Below are 22,447 nucleotides of genomic sequence, written 5' to 3' on the forward strand. Positions count from 1 at the left end.
GGGCTTGGTGAGAAATGGAATGTGGGAAGATGGAGAGGGAGGCGTAAAGAAGGATTTCCAAGGTTCTGAAGCATTATCTGGGAAGATGGTGAAGCCCTTGACTGAAACACATCACAAAGTCATTAGAGAACAGTTTGGCAGTTTCTTTGAAAGTTAAATATAAATTTACCACATAACCCAGCAATGCCACACAAAGACTTTGACGCCAGTGTTCCTAGGGGGCACTATTCATCATGGCCAAAAAGTGGAAATTCTAAATGTCTGTGAATCAGTGAATGGGTAAACAAAATGTAGTATATCCATACAATGAGAAATGACTCGGCAATAAAAGGAACAAAGTACTGATACATGCTACGACAAGGATGCAAGGATGAACCTCAAAACCATGAGCCAAAGCAGCCAGGCACAAAGGATCACGTAGTATCTGACTCCAATATGAGAGACGGAAACTAGACTACTGGTCGGCCACACCTGGGCAGAGGGACAGGAAGTAATTGTAAATGGGCAAGAGGAATCTGGAGGGTGATGGAAATGTTTTAAAATTGGATTGTTTTGATAGTTTCCCAACTCTGCAAACTTGTTTTAAAAAAAAAACCATTGAATTATATACACTTATCATGAGATGCTTTTCTGGTCTATAAATGGTGCTTCCCAAAAGCTGTTTAAAAATAATAATAATCAGGTGAGTTTGGGCATGTTGAGCTTGAGGTGTTTAGGAGGCATGAAGAGAGAGGTTGAGTAAACAGGTGGTTATGCGACCTGAAGCTTAGAATACAAGGCAGTACAGGAGAGAGAGATTTTTAATACACATTAGCTTAAAGAAAGTGACCGGAACCACAAGAATGAGGGGAAATGCCCAGAGAAGATAGAGAAGGACAGAATGAGGAGAGAAGCAAGACCAACCCCAACATTCAAGGGATCCAGACCTCTAAAGGGCGGCTCCCGGTAGAGGAAGCAGTTAGAGAGGAAGGAAGAAAGCCCAGAGGCTATACATGGACAGAATCCCAGGGGGAGAAGAGGCTTGGGAGCAGGTGCAAATCTCCGGAGCTGCAAGCCGCCCGGGGACACAGCCAGACCCAGCACCCCAGCACCGGGAGAGGGAAGTGTTGATGGAGAGAGTGAGGCTGGATTGCTGAGCCCGAGGTGGGCAGGTGAACCAGAACGCTCAGCCTGAGGCTGGGAGGGTACAAAAGGCCAGTGAACAGGAAGGGTTCTAGGATGCAATGAGGGTGCAGAGGCTTCGCGTCTGGAAGTAAATGCCAGAACCACCGATTCCAGTGGTTCAGGTGGATGGCCTTCAGGGGTGTGGTTCCTGCCGGCTTTTCCCCATGTAACCGTACCCCTTACAACTCAGTGATCCCTCCGTGCAGAATTGTTTCCAGTTTCCCAAACACTCCCTTCTCTTCCACACCTCTTTTCTCACACAGCTCCCTCTGCATCCCATTTCATTGATTACCATGTCTGTCTCCTTCTAAGGCTTGGAAAGCATTTTGCTTTTTCATAGGTCACAGGACCTGATCTGTTCAGTTCAGTTCAGTTCAGTCGCTCAGTTGTGTCCGACTCTTTGCGACCCCATGAATCGCAGCATGCCAGGCCTCCCTGTCCATCAACAACTCCCCGAGGTCACTCAGACTCACGTCCATCTAGTCAGTGATGCCATCCAGCCATCTCATCCTCTGTTGTCCCCTTCTCCTCCTGCCCCCAATCCCTCCCAGCATCAGAGTCTTTCCCAATGAGTCAACTCTTCACGTGAAGTGGCCAAAGTACTAGAGTTTCAGCTTTAGCATCATCCCTTCCAAAGAAATCTGGAACACCCTAAATAAATATTAGTAGATTAAATCAGTCAGCCGCCATGCGGCATGTACCCTTCTCCTCCTTTGCTATTGGCCCTGTTGGGGGCTGTCTGTGGCTGGGTGGCTGGGTGGCTGGGTCCACCTGTGATGAAGGTACATACGGTGTTCTCATCTCTGCTCTCAGTAGCTACTACGATCAAGGATACTTTGTCCATAACGTGAGGTACAATCTCCCAATGTCCCCAAGGTTCTGGCCACTTCTAAGACTGCCAGGAAAAAGCACGGAACACCCAGTTAAATCTGACTTTCAGATAAACCATGAATAATGTTTTAGCATAAATATAATCCATGGAATAGTTGAGATTATACAGATCCTAAAATAGGATGTGTTGCCTATCTTCAATTCAAATTTGACTGGCTGGCCTGACTTTCTATTTGCTAAATGTGGCAGCCCTACTTCTCCCCAGAGGGAAGTGGCCTCCCTCTAACACTGCAGTCACTGGCACCCTAAGCAACCCGCCTAGCAGAGGCTCCTACACCCACCTGATGTGCTTCCTGAAAACCAGGCTGAACAACCAAAAGGAAACACTGGGGGGCTGAAGCTGTGCAGCGGCTTTGCCGGTCAGTCCCCTCTGCTGTGTGGGCCTCTCTCACGGTGCCTGATTGCCACCAAGTCTCCCCAGACTTCCTGGGGAGTGATTTTTACAGTTACGTGTGAGGCTCCTGAGAGCTCCAGTGCGAGTTCACATGCCACGGGCCAGCGGAAAACGTGGAGAAGCGCGAGGCTTGTTCAGAATTGTCTCTGCCCGCCCCACTGAGGGGAGGGAATCAAGCCAGACTCTGGGCCTTCTTTCCCAAGAGGCTCTCAGCTCTCCTAGGCAAATAGACACCAGCTAGTCTGCCTCACCAGTCCCCTGCCACCCAACTACACGTGACCAGCAGGGTCAAGGGGGCACGTGCAGGGCAGGTTATCCCATCTCTAGTTCATTTTCCTGCATCTGAGCTTCCATTAGTTGGAAAATATGAGTAAATCTGTCTGTTAGGAATAGTGTCCTGCAGAAGGGCTGAGAAACAGAACTTTCCCTCTTGTTAGGCAGACTGGAGAGGGAAAAGAAGGGGGTTGGGAGTGGGGAGGGCAGGAAGTCCATGTTATCAGACAAAATGATGTAAAATGATAGTTGTGTCGACAAAAAAAAAAAAAAATCAGCTAGCCTAAGAAAGAATAGGAAAATTTTATTTGAGCCAAATTTGAGGATTATAAGCTGGAAATAGCATCTCGGAAAGCTCTGAGAATTGTTCCACCTGTTAGAATTCAAGGTACAGTTATGTAAGTTTTCTGAGAGACAGGCATTATATTGATGTCCAATGAAGGATGCACTATTGACAGTTTACATAAGCCAGATCTAAGTGCCATGAAGAAATGTTATCTTTAAGGAATTGTCCTACTGACGCTGGGAGACTATGGCTCTTTGCAGCTGAGCAGGTATGTCTGTCGATGGGGGCGTTTTGGTCGATGTGCAATGCAGATATACGATGCCTAGTGGGAGGAAAGGGGAGGCCAAAGCATGGGGAAGATTTTTTTGTTTAAATTTTTCTCATCTTGCCATGAAAGATGAATTTTATTTCTCAGCTGTTTCCCTGGCTAGGAGCAGATTTTGGTAGCCATGGCACAGACTTCTGTGCTGTTGTTTCAGTCGTGTCCGACTCTTGCGACCCCATGCACTAGAGCCTGCCAGGCTCCTCTGTCCATGGGATTTCTCAGGCAAGCATACTAGAGTGGGGTTGCCCTTTCCTGACGGCACAGACCTAGCAGTTCTTAACAGAAAAAAAAAAAAAAATCAGACCTGAGGAACTAGATCGGGGTGGGGAGCAGGGTGGGAGGACCGAGGGAAGGGGAGAAGTTTATGCATCCTACAACATTATGCTAAGATCCTTTCCTGTCTTAACCTGTTATTTTCCCAGGGAAGGCAGAACCTCCAAACAGATAGGGTTCACCCACCTTTTACTCCAAGGTCTGCCCACTCACGGTTCCACTGGCAGGATGAGTTTTCAGAGGGAAGAGACTGCTTCCTTAACAAAGCTATCGAACAGTTCCAAAGAGCACTCCAGCTGCGGCTGCCTCAGAAATGACAGGTGTTCCATTTGTGATCTTCATGTTACCCCAAGTGCTCAGGAATTGCCCTGTGGCTGCTCCTGAGCTCTTTTCCCCTCCGTGTTTTTCTTGACCTCATTCATTTAGATGGGGGTAATCAAGTCAGAGAGAATTCCTGGCTGGGCTCAGCCATGTACCTTCAGCTGAAAGTGACTCATTCTATGTGGGGTTTTGGCCATGCGCGGGTCATGCCGAGGGCATTTCACTGAAAGCCTGCTCTGAAATGTAGGTGGTCAATGCCTTACAAAGGAGGAGCAGCATGAAGGAATGAACAGTTCAGGTTCATTGCTATGGCAATGAAAGAAACTTTACTTGATTTGTGAAAATCTAGTCCAAACAAGTGCTAGGTGAAACATTCATATTTCCTTTTGTCTTTTTTATTATTAATATTTGTTAGTTTTCAAATTGCTGAGCACCACAGAAGAGGATTAGGGGGCGGGGGGTTGATCAGTTCTGGACAAAATGCTAAATCTCAGTGACTTCCCTAGATTAAATCAGGCTCCAGAAAGATAGCAATGTTCTCTTTGCTGCAGTGCCTTGCAAACACTAAAACAGCAAAATTTCACTGAATGCCTATTTTGGAGCAAAGTTAGAAGGAGATGAAGAGAGACAAAGATGAAAAAGACATAATCCATGGCCTCCAGGAGTTAACAAGCTAATGAGAGGACCAGCCGTGTAACTATAAACACACAGTGGATCCAAGTAATGGGATCCAAGGGTGGTCCCCTGGGTCCCTGAGACCCTCTTGGAAGTTTGAAAGGTCAAAACTGTTTTCATAATCATATTAAAACATTATTCACCTTCTTTCCTTCTTCTCTGTTGAGTTTCCCTAGTCTACGAGATGAATAATAATACAAAGCTTAACACAAGAATGCTTCTGTATTCTTGAGTTAAAACAAGAAATTCTCAGTTTCAATTTCTAATACATCTATATCAATAGGTAAAACCACATATGTAAAAATTCTTTGAGAGCCTTGATGATTTTTAAGATTGTTAAGAGGATACTTAGAAGATAGAGTCAAGATGACGGAATAGAAGGAAGCAGAGTCCGTGCCTCCTCACAACTGGGGCACCTACTAGGCACTGGCCAGGGACCTCAGACACCTAAGGGGATGGGAGGAACCCCTGTGTGAACTAGTGGGATGTGAGGGGTTGGGAGGAAAAGAAGAAGTGGACGGGACCGGGGCCTCTAAGGAGTGGCAGAGGGCGGTGAGAGGTTCCCACAACTGGAGTGGCCCACTGACCGCAAGGGCGTCAGCGGGGGCAGGGAAAGGACCTTCACAGGGTGAAGAATCAGGGTGGGAGAATCAGACGGCAACTTGGCCAGCATTTCCCCTGCCTCCTTGGACCCCAAGGAGCTCACTGGGGTCCCAGCCTGAACTGCTGCTCTCCAAGGCCCCCTCCAGTAGTGCTGAGCCTAAACCCCGCCCCTGCCACCCCAGGACCTTTCCTAGCAGCACTGGTCCTAAACCTAGCCCCCACCCTACCTAAGACCCACCCCCACCTAAGACTCACTCCCCCAACCCCCATAGCCAAGGCCTTTTCCTTTGGGGTATTTTTGTTTTTAATTTTTATAGTTGTGGTGGTGGTGGTAGTTCACCTTATTGTTGTTTCATTTATATTTTTATTTTTCTCTAAAGAATGTATTTTTTAATTTTTCTAATTTAATTTTTTATTCTTTGTTATTGTGTATGTGTTGTTTGTTTTTTCTGCAATGCTGAGCAGTTGCAGAATCTTGGTTCCCAGGCCAGTGACCAGGCCTGATCTCCTATGGTGGGAGTGCCAAGTCCAAACTGTTAGACTAACAGGGAACCTCAGACCCCAGGGAATATTAATCAGCATGAATTATCCCGGAAGTATTCATCTCAGCACCAAGACCTGGCTCAGTCCAACTGAGTGCAAACTCCAGTGCTGGATGCCTCAAACCAAACAACCAGTATGACAGGAACACCCTGTCCCACCCATCAAAGAAATGAGATGACAAAAATCTATGTTACAGACAAAGGAGCAAGGTAAAAACCTATAAGACCAAGTAAATGAAGAGGAAATAGGCAACATACCTGAAAAAGAATTTAGAGTAATGATAGTAAAGATTATTCAAAATCTCAGAATGGAGGCACTGACCAAGAAAATACAAGAAATATTTAATAAGGACCTAGAAGACCTAAAGAACAAACAATGATGAATAACACAGTAACTGAAATTTAAAAATACACTAAAAGTAATCAATAGCAAAGTAACTGAAGTAGAAGAACAGATAAGTGAGCTGGAAGTGAGAGGATGGAAGGATACTCCATGCAAATAGAAATCAAAAGAAAACTGGAGTAGCAATACTCATATCAAATAAAATAGACTTCAAAATAAAGATTGCTACAAGAGGTACGGAAAGACATTACATAATGATCAAGGTATTCATCGTTGACTTTTTAAATAAATGCACAATTTGAGAGTTGTGAGTCAAGTTTTCTCTGGGGCAAAATGAGGACAATAACCCAGGAGACAGCACCCCAGATAGCTCTGAGAAACTGCTCCAAAAACTTAGGGGGAAAGGTGAGTATATATGTGATTTTGAGGAAGGGGGAATGCATGCAATCTCATGGAGGTCACTGCTGGTCACAAGAAGCAGATGTCACCATGAAGGATTTCAGAGCTTTTCTAGATAATGAGGAGATACAAGAATTGGAGTGCCTGTTTCTGCTCCCCAACCTGAACTCTTTTCAGGAGGTGCTGAAAATCAGGTGTTCAGCTGAAGCAGCTTGTATAGAGGTAGATGGCAAGTGCCAACTTGTAGTAAACACATCCAAGAAGAAATTAACAATTATAAATATTTAAGCACTCACATAGGAGCACCTCAATACATAAGGTGAATATTAACAGCTATAAAAGGGGAAATCAACACTAACACAGTAATAGTGTATTAAAAGTACACTTTAACACTGCACTTACACTAGCAGACAGATCATCCAGACAGAAATAAATAAGGAAACCCAAGCTTTAAAGGACACAGTAGACCAGCCAGATTTAATTGATAAAGACATTTTACCTGAAAGCAGAACAATACACTTTCCTCTGAAGTACACACAGAAAATTTTCCATGATAGATCACATCTTGGGTCACAAATCAAACCTGGGAAAACTTTTTAAAATTGAAATAATAACAAGCATCTTTTCCAGCCACAATGCTATTAGATTAGAAAGCAATCATGGGGGTGGGGGGGGACTGTAAAAAAAACACAAACACATGGAAGCTAAACAGTGCACTGATGAATAATCAAGAGATCATTGAAGAAATCAAAAGGGATTTTTAAAAAATACACAGAAATAAATGACAACAAAAATACAATGATCCAAAACCTATGAGACACAGAAAAAGCGGTTATAGCAGGTACGTATAATAGCAATTGAATTACACCTCAAGAAACAAAGAAAACTCTCACATACACAATCTAACCTTACACATAAAGCAACTAGAAAAAGAAGAAAAGCCAAAATCCAAAGTCAGTAGAAGAAATCATAAAGATCAGAGAGGAAATAAATGAGATAGAAATAAATAAAACAATAGCAAAGATCAATAAAACTAAAAAAGTTGGTTCTCTTAAGAACAAACAAAATTGACAAGCCTTAACCAGAATCATCAAGAAAAAAAGAGAGAGGACTCAAATCAATAAAATTATAAATGAAAAAGGAGAAATTACAACTGACACTGGAGAAATACAAAAGATCATAAGAGACTACAATAGGCAACTCTATGATAATAAAATGGACAATCTGGAAAAAATAGACAAATTCTTGGAAAGCTACAACTTTCAAACGCTGAAGCAGGAAGAATTAGAAAATATAAACAGATGAATCACAAGTAATGAAATTAAAACAGTTGCCGGGGGCCAGCGTGAGGAACTCCACCCATGGGAAAGGTCATGAGGAAGGAGGCTTGGCATATGCAAAGGCATGATCAAGCCTCAGGAAACCCCCTGTTCCCGAGCATCTACCCCCAAAACCAGAGTCTGTTTTATGCTCTCACCTACACCTCTGACTTTACGGGGGGCTCTTCCCCATCACCATTTCTCTCGGAGAAGGAGTAAACGTGCAGCTCCAAGGCAATAAAAATTCCTGGGCATGACAAGAGTGTTTCAGCTTACGGACTCCTCTGAAGGTTATCTAGCCCACCTGTATAGGTTCGGTCCGGCCACATGTGATTGTTTACAGCCTCCCAACCTGAGAGGCACGAGATGTTTTAGACTTACTAAAGGCAAATTCTTTGGGGAAATTGTCAGTATAATGGGTTGGTTAGGAATTATATTGGTGAAAGGTTTTTTCATTTGTTGTGCCAATAATTGCTGCTAATTCCCTGCCCTGGGTGTGACAAAGGTATCTCAGGTCAAACCTCTCAGCTGACAGACTAGCTTGTGTGACAGCATTATCCATACTCCTGCCACTACGCACATGACTGTTTACTGCCTCTCAACCATAAACAGCACAGAGAGTTTTGGAGTATTTTGAAAGTCTTAATTAGCATAGGGCTTTTCTCATTGCTGAGTCAATGATTGCCGCCAGGCCTCCATATTCTTAGGCATCTGGGAATATATTAATCAATGTATTTGGAATATAGAAAAGGAAATATAGTAGTTTGTAAGGTTAGCAATACTAGACTTTTTGAGTTAATGAATTTTCTCTTTTGTAATAGGTCACTGTACTTTGTTATAAATCACTGTGTCCTTGCTATGTAAAAATGTAACTTTATCACTATCTTAAGACTAAATAGATCTTAAGGGGAGCACTGGTGAAAGGATTTTCATTTGTTGGGCTGATGTTTGCTGCTAAATCTCCATATTCCCTGTCCTTATAATGAATATAACTAACATATAGGAGAAATAAGTATTAACCTTTAAGCATATAGGAGAAATAAGTATTAACCTTTAAGATTAATCATGTTAACCTTGGGTTAAATAAATTCCTTTCTTGATTGTAACTCACTACACCCTCACCCTATAGGAATGCAACTTTATTTGGAGGGTGGTGCCTGGTTTAAGAAAAAACACCCTTGGAAGAAATAAGTTTTTTGGTTATCAGAAAGAAAGGATCATAAAATGTCAGCAGGTTTCATAGCCAGAAGATGATGTAAAATCCCTAAGATCTTTTTATGTGAAGCACCTGATTTTGATAAAGGTCAGGACTTCTGACCCCTGCGTGACTCTGTATTCATCCCTACGTGTAACAAAAGGTATATAAGCAAACCCCAAAATAAAGAAATCGGATCAGTTTCCAGAAAGACTGATTCCCCCATGTCATTTCTTTCTTGCTCCCCGTTTTTCTGGCTGAATTCCCATCTGGAGCATGGACGCTATTCCACGTAAACCAAGTTATTCAGCATCTTTTTCTCCACTAATTTTCCTACTACACTATCCGTTTCTAATCTATCTATATATATGTAATTAAATATGTATTTTTCCAAGGACGCCGACTCCATCCCCACCTTCGAATCACCCTGGATCCACCGGGGCTGGACCCCGGCAAACAGTAATTTAAAATCTTCCAACAAACAAAAGTCCAGGACCAGATGGCTTCCCAGGCGAATTCTATCAAACATTTAGAGAACAGTAACACCTATCCTTTTCAAACTCTTCCAAAAAATTGCAGAGGGAGGAACACTCCCAAACTGGTTCTACAAGGCCACTATCACCATGATACTAAAACCAGACAAAGATATCACACACACACAAAAGTATAGATCAATATCACTGATGAAGATAGATGCAAAATTCCCCAACAAAATATTAGCAATCCTAATCCAATAATACATTAGAAGAATCATACATCATGATCAAGTGGGATTTATCCCATGGATGCAAGGATTTTTCAATATATGCAGATTAATCAATGTGATACACCATATTAACAAACTGAAGAATAAAAACCATATGATCATCTCAATAAATGCAGAAAAAGCTTTTGACAAAATTCAGCACCCATTTATAATTTAAAAGAAAAAAAAAATCTCTCCAGAAAGTAGGCACAGAGAGAAACTACTTCAACATAATAAAGATCATACATGACAAACCCACAGCAAACATAATTCTCAATGGTGAAAAACTGAAAGCATTTTCTCTAAGATCAGGAACAAGACAACAATGGCCACTCTCACCACTGTTTTTCAACATAGTCTTAGAAGTCCTAGCCATGGTGATCAGAGAAGAAAAAGAATAAAAGAAATCCAAATTGGAAAAGAAGTAAAACTATCACTGTTTGCAGATGGTATGATTCTATACATAAAAATCTTAAAGATGCCACCAGAAAACAACTAAAGCTAGTTAAAGAATTTAGTAAAGTTGCAGGATACAAAATTAATGCACAGAAATATCTTGCATTCTTATACACTAAAACAATGAAAATCAGAAAGAGAAATTAAGGAAACAATAACGTTTACCATCTCAACAAAAAGAATAAAATCCCTAGGAATTACCCTACTTAACGAGGCAAAAGACCTGTACTCATAAAACTATAAAACACTGATGAAAGAAATCAAAGATGACACAAACAGATGGGGAGATATACCAAGTTCTTGGATGGGAACAATCAGTATTGTCAAAATGACAATACTACCCAAAGCAATCTACAGACTCAATGCAATCTTTATCAAATTACCAATGGCATTTTTCACAGAATCATAACAAAAATTTTTACAATTTATATGGAAATACAAAAGATCCCAAATTGCCCAAGCAACCTTGAGAAATAAAAACGGAGTTGGAGGCATCAGGATCCCCAACTTCAGACTATACTACAAAGCTACAGTAATCAAGACAGTATGGTATTGGCACAAAAAGAGAAATATAAATCAATGAGACAGGATAGAAATCCAAGAGATTAAATCCACACACCTCTGGTCACCTAATCTAGGACAAAGGAAGCAAGAATATACAGCGGAGAAAAGACACTCTCTTCAATAAGTGGTGCTGGGAAAAGTGGACAACTAAATGTAAAAGAATGAAATTAGAACGCTCCTTAACACCATACACAAAAATAAACTCAAAATGGATTAAAGACCCAAATAGAAAGCTGGACACTATAAAACTCTTAGAGGAAACATGGGCAGAACACTCTTTGACATAAACCACAGCAAGATCTTTTTTGATCCACCTCCTAGAGTAATGAAAATAAAAACAAAAATAAACAAATGGGACCTAATTAAATTGAAAAGCTTTTGCACAGCAAAGGAAACCGCAAACAAGATGAAAAGACAACCCTCAGAGTGGGAGAAAATATTTGCAAATGAATCAACAGATAAAGGATTAATCTCCAAAATATACAAACAACTCAAGCAGTTCAATATCAAAAAAACAAACAATCCAATCGAAAAATGGGGGGATGAGCTAAATAGATATTTCTGCAAAGAAGACATACAGATGGCCAAGAGGCACATGAAAAGATGCTCAATGTCACTAATTATTAGAGAAATACAAACCAAAACTACAATGAGGTACCACCTCACACCAGTCAGAATGGCCACTATCAAAAGATGTACAAACAATAAATGCTGGAGAGGGTGTGGAGAAAAGAAACTCTCTTATACTATTGGTAGGAATGTAAACTGATATTGCCACTATGGAGAATGGAATGGAGGTTCCTTAAAAAACTAAAAATACAACTACCATATGACCCAGCAATACCATTACTGGGCATATACCCTGAGAAAACCATAATTCAAAAAGACCCATATACCCCAATGTTCATAGAAGCACTATTTACAATAGCCAGGACATGGAAATAATGTAAGTGTCCATCCACAGAGGAATGGATAAAGAGAATGTGGTACATACACACTGTGGAATATTACTCTATCATAAAAAGGAACAAAACTGGGTTACTTGTAGAGATGTGGATGGACATAGAGTCTGTCATACAGAGTGAAGCAAGTCAGAGAAAGAAAAACAAATGAATATTAATACATGTATGTGGAATCTAGAAAAGTACAGATGAACCTCATTCCAGGGCAGGAATAGAGATGCAAGCATCGAGAATGTACATGTACACGCAGAGGGAGAAGGGGAGGGTGAGATGTATTGGGAGATTAGACTTGACATAGATACACTGCCATATGTAAAAGAGATAGCTAGTGGGAACCTGCGGTATTGCACAGGGAGCTCAGCTCAGTGCTCTGTGATGACCTAGAGGGGTGCAGTGGAGGTGGTGGGAGGGAGGTCCAAGAGGGAGAGGACATATGTATACATATAGTCGATTCACTTCATTGTACAGTATAAACTAACACAATATTTAAAGCAACTGTACTCCAATTAAAAAAAAAAAAAGATCCATAGACCAAAACTTTTAAAAACTGTTAAGATTTAAAGGCATCAACCATTATGTACCATCCTCATTCTCATCAATGCATTTTACTGATGAGAAATTATTTCATCAGGGACTTCCCTGGCAGTCCAGAGGTTATGATTCCACACTCCATTGGTTCCATCCTTGGTCAGGGAACTAAGATTCCACATGCCATGGCTGTGACCAAGAAAAGAAATGTGTATATGTATGTATGTGTATATATATATATATATATTATATACATATGTGTGTGTATCTTATAGTTCTGACATTATATAATGTAATTTTGCAGTTGAATTTTAAAAATATTTTTTCTATTTTGTTCTCCATGAACTATCTGACCCTCAACTGTTCTCAGATCTGAACTGTTTCCTGGAAAGCAGGTGTGGGCCTTTGTTGACAAATTATTTCATTCCTCTGGGTCTTAAATTATTTTTCCTTGCTCTGAAGTGAAAATTCAGTGAGTGTTTCCAGATACTATACTTGGGAGTCATAATTCAATTTCTCTTAATCTTATGTGAATCCTTCACCCCCCACCTACATTCCTCCTCCAAAGCACTGGTACACTTACTGCCATATTAAATTGGTTTCCTTGGCTCCATTGGCAACTTGCAAAATTCTGGATTTTCTCTATGATAGGGTAGTGGGTATGGTTTCAATGGCAGGTTTTAAATTGAAAAACTTAACAATTACAATAGCCTAAATTCTTTGAGGATTGATCCTTGTGACAGACATAACAAAGTGGCTATTTCTATATTTCTGTGATAAACTCTAAATTACTAGGGATTTCTCTCCCTAGTCCTTAATTGTTAACTAGATCAATTTTTAACAGATCAATTTTTAACTGGATGTGGGCTTTTCAGGCTAGCTTTGCTTCAACGATGCTCATTCTTTTTTCTTCTACATCTTCCTATTATCCTCTCCACATTTTTTTTTGGTTCTCTACAGTGTTTAAAAGACCTACTTTAATAGCTTTTATTTCCTTGACACTCATCATTTCTTCTTTATTTGCTGTTAAAGTAATAAGTTCACATTCCGTTGCACTTGCCTGAGAGTCTTGACCGGTCATGGGTTTCCCGCCATCTGGGTTCTAGCTGGCTTGCATTCTCCTTTGATGTTGTAATATTGTTCATTGAGCTTGAATGTGGGGTTTATGAGGCTTGTTTGCTTTTTTTTTCCCCCCTCCAAGATGTGTACCTTTTTTTTTTTTTTTAAGCTTATTTTTCTGTTTTGTGCTGTTATTTTTAATTGCTTCTTACTGGGAGGTGGGGCTGAGAGTGAGATTTGCTTGACTCTGGCTCTCTTTGCTATTAGTCACACTTCCCTCAGAAGCCCCACACACGCTTTCTCTCTAGCCTTTGATATACCACTTTTGAAAGGCCGTTGATTCCTGGCGTAAATGGCGTTCCGAGGAAGATGGGCTCGGGGTAGGGATGCTCAGGAATCCAGTTCTGTACAGTCATGAGCCTAGCCATCTGGAAGTCTCTTCTTGCTCAATGAAATGGAGTAAACATTGTCCATTATGAAATCTACCACGCAGGCTGCCAGGGACGAATGGGATCCCACCCAAAGCCAATCGCGGCTCTGACAGGGAAATTGGCTAGCACTGCCTGAGACTACTCCAGCCTCCCCCGTCCCTGATGTCACAATTCAGAGGCTGCTGCCTGCCTAGGAGGTTGTAGAAAGCTCTGTAGGTTCTCTCTGTGTGTCCCACAGGGCTCCTTGCGCCAGATCCCTGTCTGATGGCTTTTATGAAAAAATACCTCCTCCCCATTCTGGGGATCTTCTTGGCCTACTACTACTATTCTGCGAACGAGGAATTCAGACCAGGTAAGTACCAATGTGTTTAATTTTGGAGGAAAAGATTTTAAAACCCAGGGATGGCTGGAGGAATCGATTTTAATACCCAGGGATGGCTGGAATGTTTCTGAGGATCAGAAGGAGTTCTTGATCCCCAGAGTTGCTGGACAAGACGGGACCCTGAGGTAAGACTGCGCTTCTGTTTATGGGGTGTGAGGAGGTTAAAAGATTGCTAAATAATCCATATTTTATTTGGTACATTAAATTGAAAGCAATTTCAGATCTCCTGCAAAAAAAAAAATAGAAAATGAGGGTAATTCCAAAATTCACCACTTCACCAGATAATTGAGCTCTGTGAAGGGGTGGATAAGTGGGAAACAAGAAAGAATTCTGGAGTTGATGACTAAATAGAAGCAAGAGAAAATCCCTGGAATCTCTATGAGCACATGTGTTTTGATGACTTTTTGAATTTTATTTCAGTTGAGCAATCGGATGAGTCCAGAAACGTCTGGAACTCCAGTGTTTTAGCTAAACTCTCTGTCCATAGGGGTTTTCAAAAAGGGCAGCAGGGAGACTTGCTTATGAGCCACCAAAGCAAATTCCCATTTCAGAAAATGTTTATGAAAGACGGGTCTGTCCCTTCACTGATTTATGCAGCTTGGGATGAGCTGATATGGGCTCATAACCTTCAGACACTGAGATAAAGCTCTCCACCTCTAGAGTAGGAGGAGGAATGTTGCTGCCATGTATGGTCCTCATTTCCTTTTGGGGTTTCCAGAGATGCTTCGAGGAAAGAGAGTGATTGTCACGGGGGCCAGCAAGGGAATCGGAAGAGAAATGGCCTATCACCTGGCAAGGATGGGAGCCCATGTGGTAGTGACAGCGAGGTCAGAAGAAAGTCTAAAAAAGGTGAGGGTCCTGTGCCCACAGCCGTATGTGCCTCATGTGCCAGATGTATTCCTTTATATGCTTGCATATACGTGCCAACGCATAGAACTGGCACACTCAGACACAGATACACACACAGAGGATTCAAACACCCACAGGAATACCAAAGTATGCTTGTAAGTGTTCCTTCTCATGCATACATACCTAGACACAAAGTTCTTGGGCTCTGCATGCTCACAGACATGCCCATTCACATACATTGACACGTGGAGTTACAGACACATAGCCATGTACTCAGATACCAACATTCTAGAACCTACTCAAGAATTCACATTCTGGTCACCATGCAGACACACGCCCTCTTACATACTCAGACTCACAAACCCAAGGATATACAAATATGCACAAACCTAAGGCTACCCACACAGAAACTAGCACCCATATCAATCATGTGTTCAGAACCATCTGTTCACAGAGACTCATGAGCACAAACCGTGGACTTAAACTCCAGCACCGTGATTTATCCATCTCTAACCCAACCTTGTTTCAGACAGTATTTCAAACAGAGGACAAATGCTGCGTCAGTTGCCTTTAATGACACACATGTACATACACTTTTCAGGGCTGTGAGCAACCTCTCATTTAAGCCCCCATCATGCCAGAGACTGCCCTCCCCAAAGGTCTGCAGCCAAGACCAACACCAGTTGCCACTGTGCCCCTGCAGGTGGTATCCCGCTGCCTGGAGCTGGGGGCAGCCTCAGCGCACTATGTGGCAGGCACCATGGAGAACATGACCTTCGCAGAACAATTTGTTGCCAAAGCTGGAGAGCTCGTGGGTGAGACAGCATCTCCTCTCTCCTCTTCTGGACTTTGTCCTAGGGGTCACCAGGGAGCTTTTGAGACAGGGGCAGCGGGGCGGGTTATCAACCTCAGATGTTTTCTCTCACCACAGCCGTCTCTTGCAGGGGGACTTGACATGCTTATTCTCAACCACATCAACTATACGCCTTTGAGGGTGTTTAGCAATGACATCCATCTCTTGCGCAGAAGCCTAGAGGTCAACCTCCTGAGTTACGTGGTCCTGAGCACGGCCGCCTTGCCCATGCTGAAGCAGACCAACGGGAGCATTGTGGTCGTCTCCTCCATAGCCGGTGAGTGTGCCAGGGGCTGGTGCGCAGGGCAGGAGTGGCCCGAGTGCCAGGGATGGTGGCGTTGAGGGTTCTGCCGTGAACATGCATTTTGCCTATTTGCATGCTGAGAAGGAACACAATAGAAACCAGAAGTTGAAATGCTTAAGCTGATACTAAACAAAAGCTGATTAACAGCTTGCCCATATGTGTGGACCGGCAGATATATGAATAAGAGCCTTGGGTAAGGAAACTCACTGAGGAGTATGCATGCTGAGAAACAGAGACAGTGTTTGGAACAAGGTAGATGAGAGAGATGAGGACTTGTTCAGAGTGGGTAGACTACAGAGTTCCTGGAAGTAACAGAGAGAGAGCAACAGTTCAGAGGGCTTCCCTGAACTCGCCAGGTGGTTTGTGATCAACAAGCTGGAGTCCAAAGGGTCATTGAAAGGCTGCTGCCTGTCCTGAGTCTCAGAGAGAGACTTGGTCATCATAAAAAAGATTTTGCTTCTTCTATGACCCAGAGCTATAGGTTGGTGAAGTTAGTTGGTGCAAAGGGAGAACCGAGAGGTGAAATATTTTAACAACACACAGTTGACTGGTAAGTGGGTTAAGCCAAGGCAAAATGAACAATGAAAACAAATAAACCATATTATAACAAACCTGCCCATATCAGGGGTGTTCTCCAAAATCTGAACTTGCTACATCAAAAGTTCCTTTTAATCCACAAACAGGGTAGAGAACAAGTGTGTCCAGAGAAATATTCAGAAAGAGAACACTGCAAAATCAAGAGAGGCCCCCTGTACTTTTGATGGTGACAGCATTTGAAGGGATCACCAGGGAAAAGCCAGAGTTTCCAACTTTGGGGTTTCCTAGGCCCGTTTCATTAAGGGTCCAGTAGAGAATTGCCACACATATTTGTTGATTAGTCAGTGAGAGGGACGTGGCTGGAAGACGCAAACACCAGGATCGAAATTAGCCATCTGCATGTGGCTGCTAGCAATGTGAAAACAAATCACCTAGAAGCTTTGTAATTTCTTGAGTAGTCCACAAACACGCGTTATTATTGTGACTCAGAGCACCATCTATATTGTAAAGAGTCCTACTTCCTGGACGGACGGGAAAGGCCTGCATAGTGATAGGATAAAAGGGCAGTGTGTCTGTGCTACCCGCCAAACAGAGTGATTGATATGCATCCCTGTGCTTCCTGGACAGCACAGACTCCCCCACCCCTCCCCAGACACAGCCTCTCTCCGCGCTGAAAGGAAGGGAGAGCATCTGGATGCATACTGAGTGAGAGGGTGCTGGGCACATCCCCAACCCCTCCTCGGGCATCGGCCAAAACCCACGGGTTGGTCATGGTGCAGGTGGCTTTTATGATCTCGGTTGATTGATACAGCCACTCTGAACATAGGGTGTGCTTTATCTGGTGAGTTTAACTCTGTGTAAGATGCACGCGGCTGAAATAGTCTCGGAAGGAACAGAATTAGCACAGCAGACTGGGGACATGATGAATTCTGATAACCTCTGTTTCTGCACATCTTCTCCGACGACTAAATGTCACCTCGTGGTCTCTGTGGACACTGGGAAGTAGAAACCTAGCTGGACTGCTGTCCTTAGTGTCTGTTGGTTGTATAGCCAAGAATCCAGCCTGTTTGTTTTGAAGAATGTCTGAATCTGCAAAGTACAAGCACTTTCCTTTCGCACCCTAATTGAAGAATTTCTCTGCTCTAGACTATATTCTTTTTTTTTTTTAATTGAAGTTTTGTTGATTTACATAGGCTATGTTCTTTCAGAGAGTCAGCAAATGTGTTCCTTAATCCTTAAAATCTGAATCCTACAAACAAGGGGATGCAAAACCTCAGATTAAACCTAAGGTCAGCCAAAGAGCATTGGGATGGCTTTTTAATAATTCTTTCCAGGGACTGCATGAAGTGGTTTATTGAATTGCAGTAATCAGCAATTGTTTTTCTCCCCAGTGCATTTCCATTATTGCATTACATAGAAATCTTACACTTTTAATATGTTCTCTAAAATGCTGGCTACTTCCTTAGCATCATTAGAGACAGTACGGTCTCCTCTGGGGAGGTCCATACTGTCCACGTCCATCTACCACTCAACACCATTTCTGGCACCTACTGCCCAAGTTTCTATGTGTGTGTAACATCTAGTTACATTGCCTGGTCTTCCACTTTTCACCACGTGCTAGTTTGAGTATATGTCAAACGAGTGTCATAAAAACCCAAATTTACAATGGCTTAAACATATCTAAATTTATTTTCCTATCATGGAACGGCCTGGGGAAGAGTTTAGAGCTGCAATAGAAGCTCTATCCGTGGAATCATCTGGGAACTTTCTATCCCAAAACCAGCATCCCTGGGCATTATTATCCTCACCTGTGTGTCCAGAATGGCTCATTATCATGTCAGAATTCTAGCTAGAGAAAATGAAGAAAGAATACTTTCAAGGAAGAAGAACTTGAATGTCACACACTTCTGCTACAGCTAATGGTTATGTAGTCTGCTACAGTTATGGTCTTTATTCAGGATGGACTTGTATCCAGCTGAAAATCAGGGGTTCTATTTCTATAAAACACTGATGTTGGCAAACAGCAGTCTCCCCTACATCACCCATGCGTATAAGACTAGAGGCGGTGTTCCCTCTAGGACACCCCACACGTGTACCTCACACCATACACACACATTCTGGGACCCAATCTCTGTCACATCCAAGATCCATCATGAAGTCAAAAAGATCAGGCAGTGAAGCAGGGAACAGTGGGGTAGGATAAAGAATGAAAGAAAATATCTGGATGGTATTTGTGAAACAAACTGAGACAGGGAGATTAATACTCCAATATGACTGGGGGGGGGTGGAAATCACTGAATTAGGCAGAGAACATGTGAAAACATCTGGAGAAAGCTTATCAGTCATGAGTCAAAAAGGTTATCTTAGGTTCAATTTTAGAAAAGTAAAAGTCATTCCATTTCTGAATCCCCTGGTTCTGTGAACCCCATAACTATGTCACCTACACAAACGACAGCTGGAACCCAGCATCTGATACTGCTTCTCTGCCCTTTCTTTATGCCCCATCAAGGGAATCATGGACAAACCACCGCCCCCGCCACCCTGGCTTTCCCCTGAGGATCCATTTACCATCACCTCCTTTAAAGACTTTTCAGTCTTCACCAGATTCCTTTCAATGTTTCCTCTTTATTCTTACCTACTTCATGCTAAGTTACCTTTAGAAATCCTACTTCCTCTCTACTTTTTAGCTTCATTGGTGATACAAATATTAGCAATAATTAGAGTACAAATGTTAACTGCATTGGGCCAGTCTAAGGGTAGGGATTGTGATTCTTCTATAGCAAGAAAAATCTAAGGCCTATTCTGAAATGAAACTAGACAAAATAAAACACGGGGCTTCTTCAAATATTCAAAATGAAAAACACATCAAAAGGAGTAAAAGAATCTTGTCAATAACCTCTGAGTGCTCAGATCTCTCTTTGGAAGTTCCATAAAATATCACCAGTTACCTATTCATTATTCTCCAAGTAAATCTGTTTAAAAGATCAGCTTCCTGTATATTTTCTAAGTATTATTCAAGGGCATTCCTTTCCCTGTTTACTCATTCCCAGTCTTGTTTCCCACTATTTTTTATACATATGTGTAGTATTTCAATCACATTATAGCTGACTAGCCAGAGGCAAATAGCCTGTAAGACAATGCTTTCCTGGGAAAACTCAAACCAGTACATGAAGTCATTTGTTGGACTTTAACTCATTTGTCAGTTGTGGACTGGCTGTGTGTTCTAAATCTATTTAAAGAATTCTACATTACAAAGAAGAAAAAGAAACAGGTTTCTCAACTGATCAGCTAACAGGATTTGGATTGTGCAAAATTCCGCTTTGCATAAAGACAAGGATGTACAGCTGTTAATCTCAGAGCCTTCAGCTGTGACATCCATTTGTTCCTGAAATATAGGCTTATTTTTAATGTACGGATATGACTTGAGGGGAAGCAAGGAGGGTGGCAACCAAGATCTAGGATGCAAAGGAGCCTAGCAAATACAGTAAAATGAGGTGATTTATCCCTCGCCCAATTGCCTTAATTTTTCTAAGAAAGATGAATCTTTACCCTTAAATCTGATTACCTCAGAAATAATTTTCAGGGCGCACAATTGCCAAGGTGAGTGGAAGTATTTCTACATAGAGATGTAGATATTTACGTGATGAGGGGAATGCTGCAGGTCTGAACAGTGTCGAGGGGCGTGGGGAGAAACACCAGGAAGGTGAGGCGTGTGTGTGTGTGTGTGAAGGTGAGGCGTGTGTGTGTGTGTGTGTGTGTGTGTGTGCGTGTGCGTGTGTGTAGATTTGTCCTCTATAGGGCCTGGGAGAAGACTGAAAGGAGTTCAGAGGAAGAACCAACCACCTGCACATAAAAACTGCAGGACTCATTGCTGCCTAAATTCAAGAGACTGTGCTCAGACAGCGTCCAGAGGACTCAAACAGCTTGGCACACTGGACGCTGGAGTTCAGGGTCGCATCTGCTGCCCGAGAGCGGCGAAGGGAGACTTTAAGGTGGGGGAGAAGACTCCCTGCTGTGACCGCGGCAACTTAGTGCAGGTTGAAAACAATGCTATTAGTGCAGGTTGAAAAAATGATGCTATTCATGTGACCATTACTCCTTGGTTACTCCCTTGAAAGGGGTGGGTTGTAAAAACTTAAGTAGTCAAGGCTCCTTAACCCTGCTAGACCATTATTTTCATTCAAGTACTGTTCCTGATGAAAATAGCAGAGTTCTACCATCATCCATGCCTTTATGTCCACTCACCAAAGAGTCTGGAAAGGCTTATAACAAATACATTTTATTTGGAAATAAATAAAAATGAGGTTTTAAGAGAAGGATATAAAAATGCCAAAATTAGACTCAACACAGATGCTGTGCTTAAGTTTCTAAATTGACTCTTGGGTTTCTTGACCAAAAAAAAGGAATAAAACAGAATCAATGATAGACAAGATTATATTCAAAAGAAGGAAGCATCATAGGAAGCAAATTCTGAAATAACCCTCTCATAAAAGATTACAAATTAAAGGCACAAAATAATGGAACTAATAATGGCCCTAATACTTTTTAAAAATGTTTCTGTGATTATAAAAGCTATGCATACACACACACACAGAGTATGAAAATTGGAAAAAATGAAGAGAAGCACAAAGCTGAGAATAAAACTCATCCATAATCATGCCAATATTTTGAAGAATTTACTTCTAGATACATATAAATACAGAACAATTATTCTTATGGAACCAAACTCAGGTAGGAGATCAAACCAGTCAATCCAAAAGGAAATCAACCCTGACTATTCATTGGAAGGACTGATGCTGAATCTGAAGCTCCAATACTTTGGCCACCTGATTCAAAGAGCTGACTCATTGGAAAAGACCCTGATGTTGGGAGAGACTGAAGGCAGGAGAAGGGGATGACAGAGGACAAGATGGTTGGATGGCAACACCAATTCAATGGACATGAATCTGAGCAAGTTCCAGGAGACGGTGAAGGAAGGGAAGCCTGGCGTGCTGCAGTCCATGGGGTCGCAAAGAGTCAGACATGACTGAGCGACTGAACAACAGTAACAACAAACTCAGGTCTCTCACTGTTTCGCAGCAAAGCCAATCTACGGACACCAGGTTATGGTGAAGGAATGCACAGCGCTTACTGCAGGGCACCAAGCAAGGAGAACTTGCAGCCCATGCTCAAAAGACTCAAACTCTTCATTGACTTTTAGACAAGGGTTTTTTAAGACAGTGTTGTGGAAACTGTCATAGGATTAGCTTGAGGACCTTCTTCTGACCGGTTGATGGTGAGGTAACAGGGTGATGTTTCTGGGATCTCAATCATCACCCGTCTAGTTTCAACAGTCTGGGTCTATGTGCTTGTGATCAGCATGTAGTCATCATCCTCTACCTCAGTGGGGGCGGGGAGGGGCATAGTTTCTGCAGAACAAATCAAAGATAAGCATCAGATTATAATTTATATCCCTTTAGGAGGATATAGGAGTCCTGTGACTCTTGTCCTAATCATTAGCTACTTGAGTTTGTTCTTTGAAACTTGGAGAAGGCCTAAGAGACAAAAGCCTTTTTTTCTACAGATAAGAAATATCTGTAGGTCCATAGAACCCAGGAATGCCCCACGGGTACTACTTGGTTTCAATCTCCCCTTTTCTTTGATACTCCTCAATCCTGAGGGAAACTACGGTGGGACAAGAAAGGGAATAAAGTTTTGAATAGAAAGGTTAATCATAAGCTCAGCAGGGGAACTCTGTATTTTTAAAACCCTAAAACAAGAATCTTGCACATAAA

The 22,447-nt window shown here is 42.1% G+C and overlaps 1 protein-coding gene across 3 annotated transcripts in view; it reads left to right on the forward strand.

Annotated features, from left to right (window-relative positions):
• The window catches only part of HSD11B1 (hydroxysteroid 11-beta dehydrogenase 1), a 75,087-nt gene that overhangs the window by 19,984 nt on the left and 32,656 nt on the right, over positions 1 to 22,447 (forward strand). For all 3 annotated transcript variants that reach the window (XM_040263085.1, XM_040263086.1, XM_040263087.1), the window contains 4 exons: positions 13,987 to 14,100; positions 14,849 to 14,979; positions 15,683 to 15,794; positions 15,924 to 16,109. In XM_040263085.1, the coding sequence (XP_040119019.1) occupies positions 13,987 to 14,100; positions 14,849 to 14,979; positions 15,683 to 15,794; positions 15,924 to 16,109 (543 nt within the window). The remainder of the gene's footprint in view (positions 1 to 13,986; positions 14,101 to 14,848; positions 14,980 to 15,682; positions 15,795 to 15,923; positions 16,110 to 22,447) is intronic.

This window comes from Oryx dammah, unplaced genomic scaffold (assembly GCF_014754425.2).
Source record: "Oryx dammah isolate SB20612 unplaced genomic scaffold, SCBI_Odam_1.1 HiC_scaffold_21, whole genome shotgun sequence".
Classification (NCBI taxonomy): Eukaryota; Metazoa; Chordata; class Mammalia; order Artiodactyla; family Bovidae; genus Oryx; species Oryx dammah.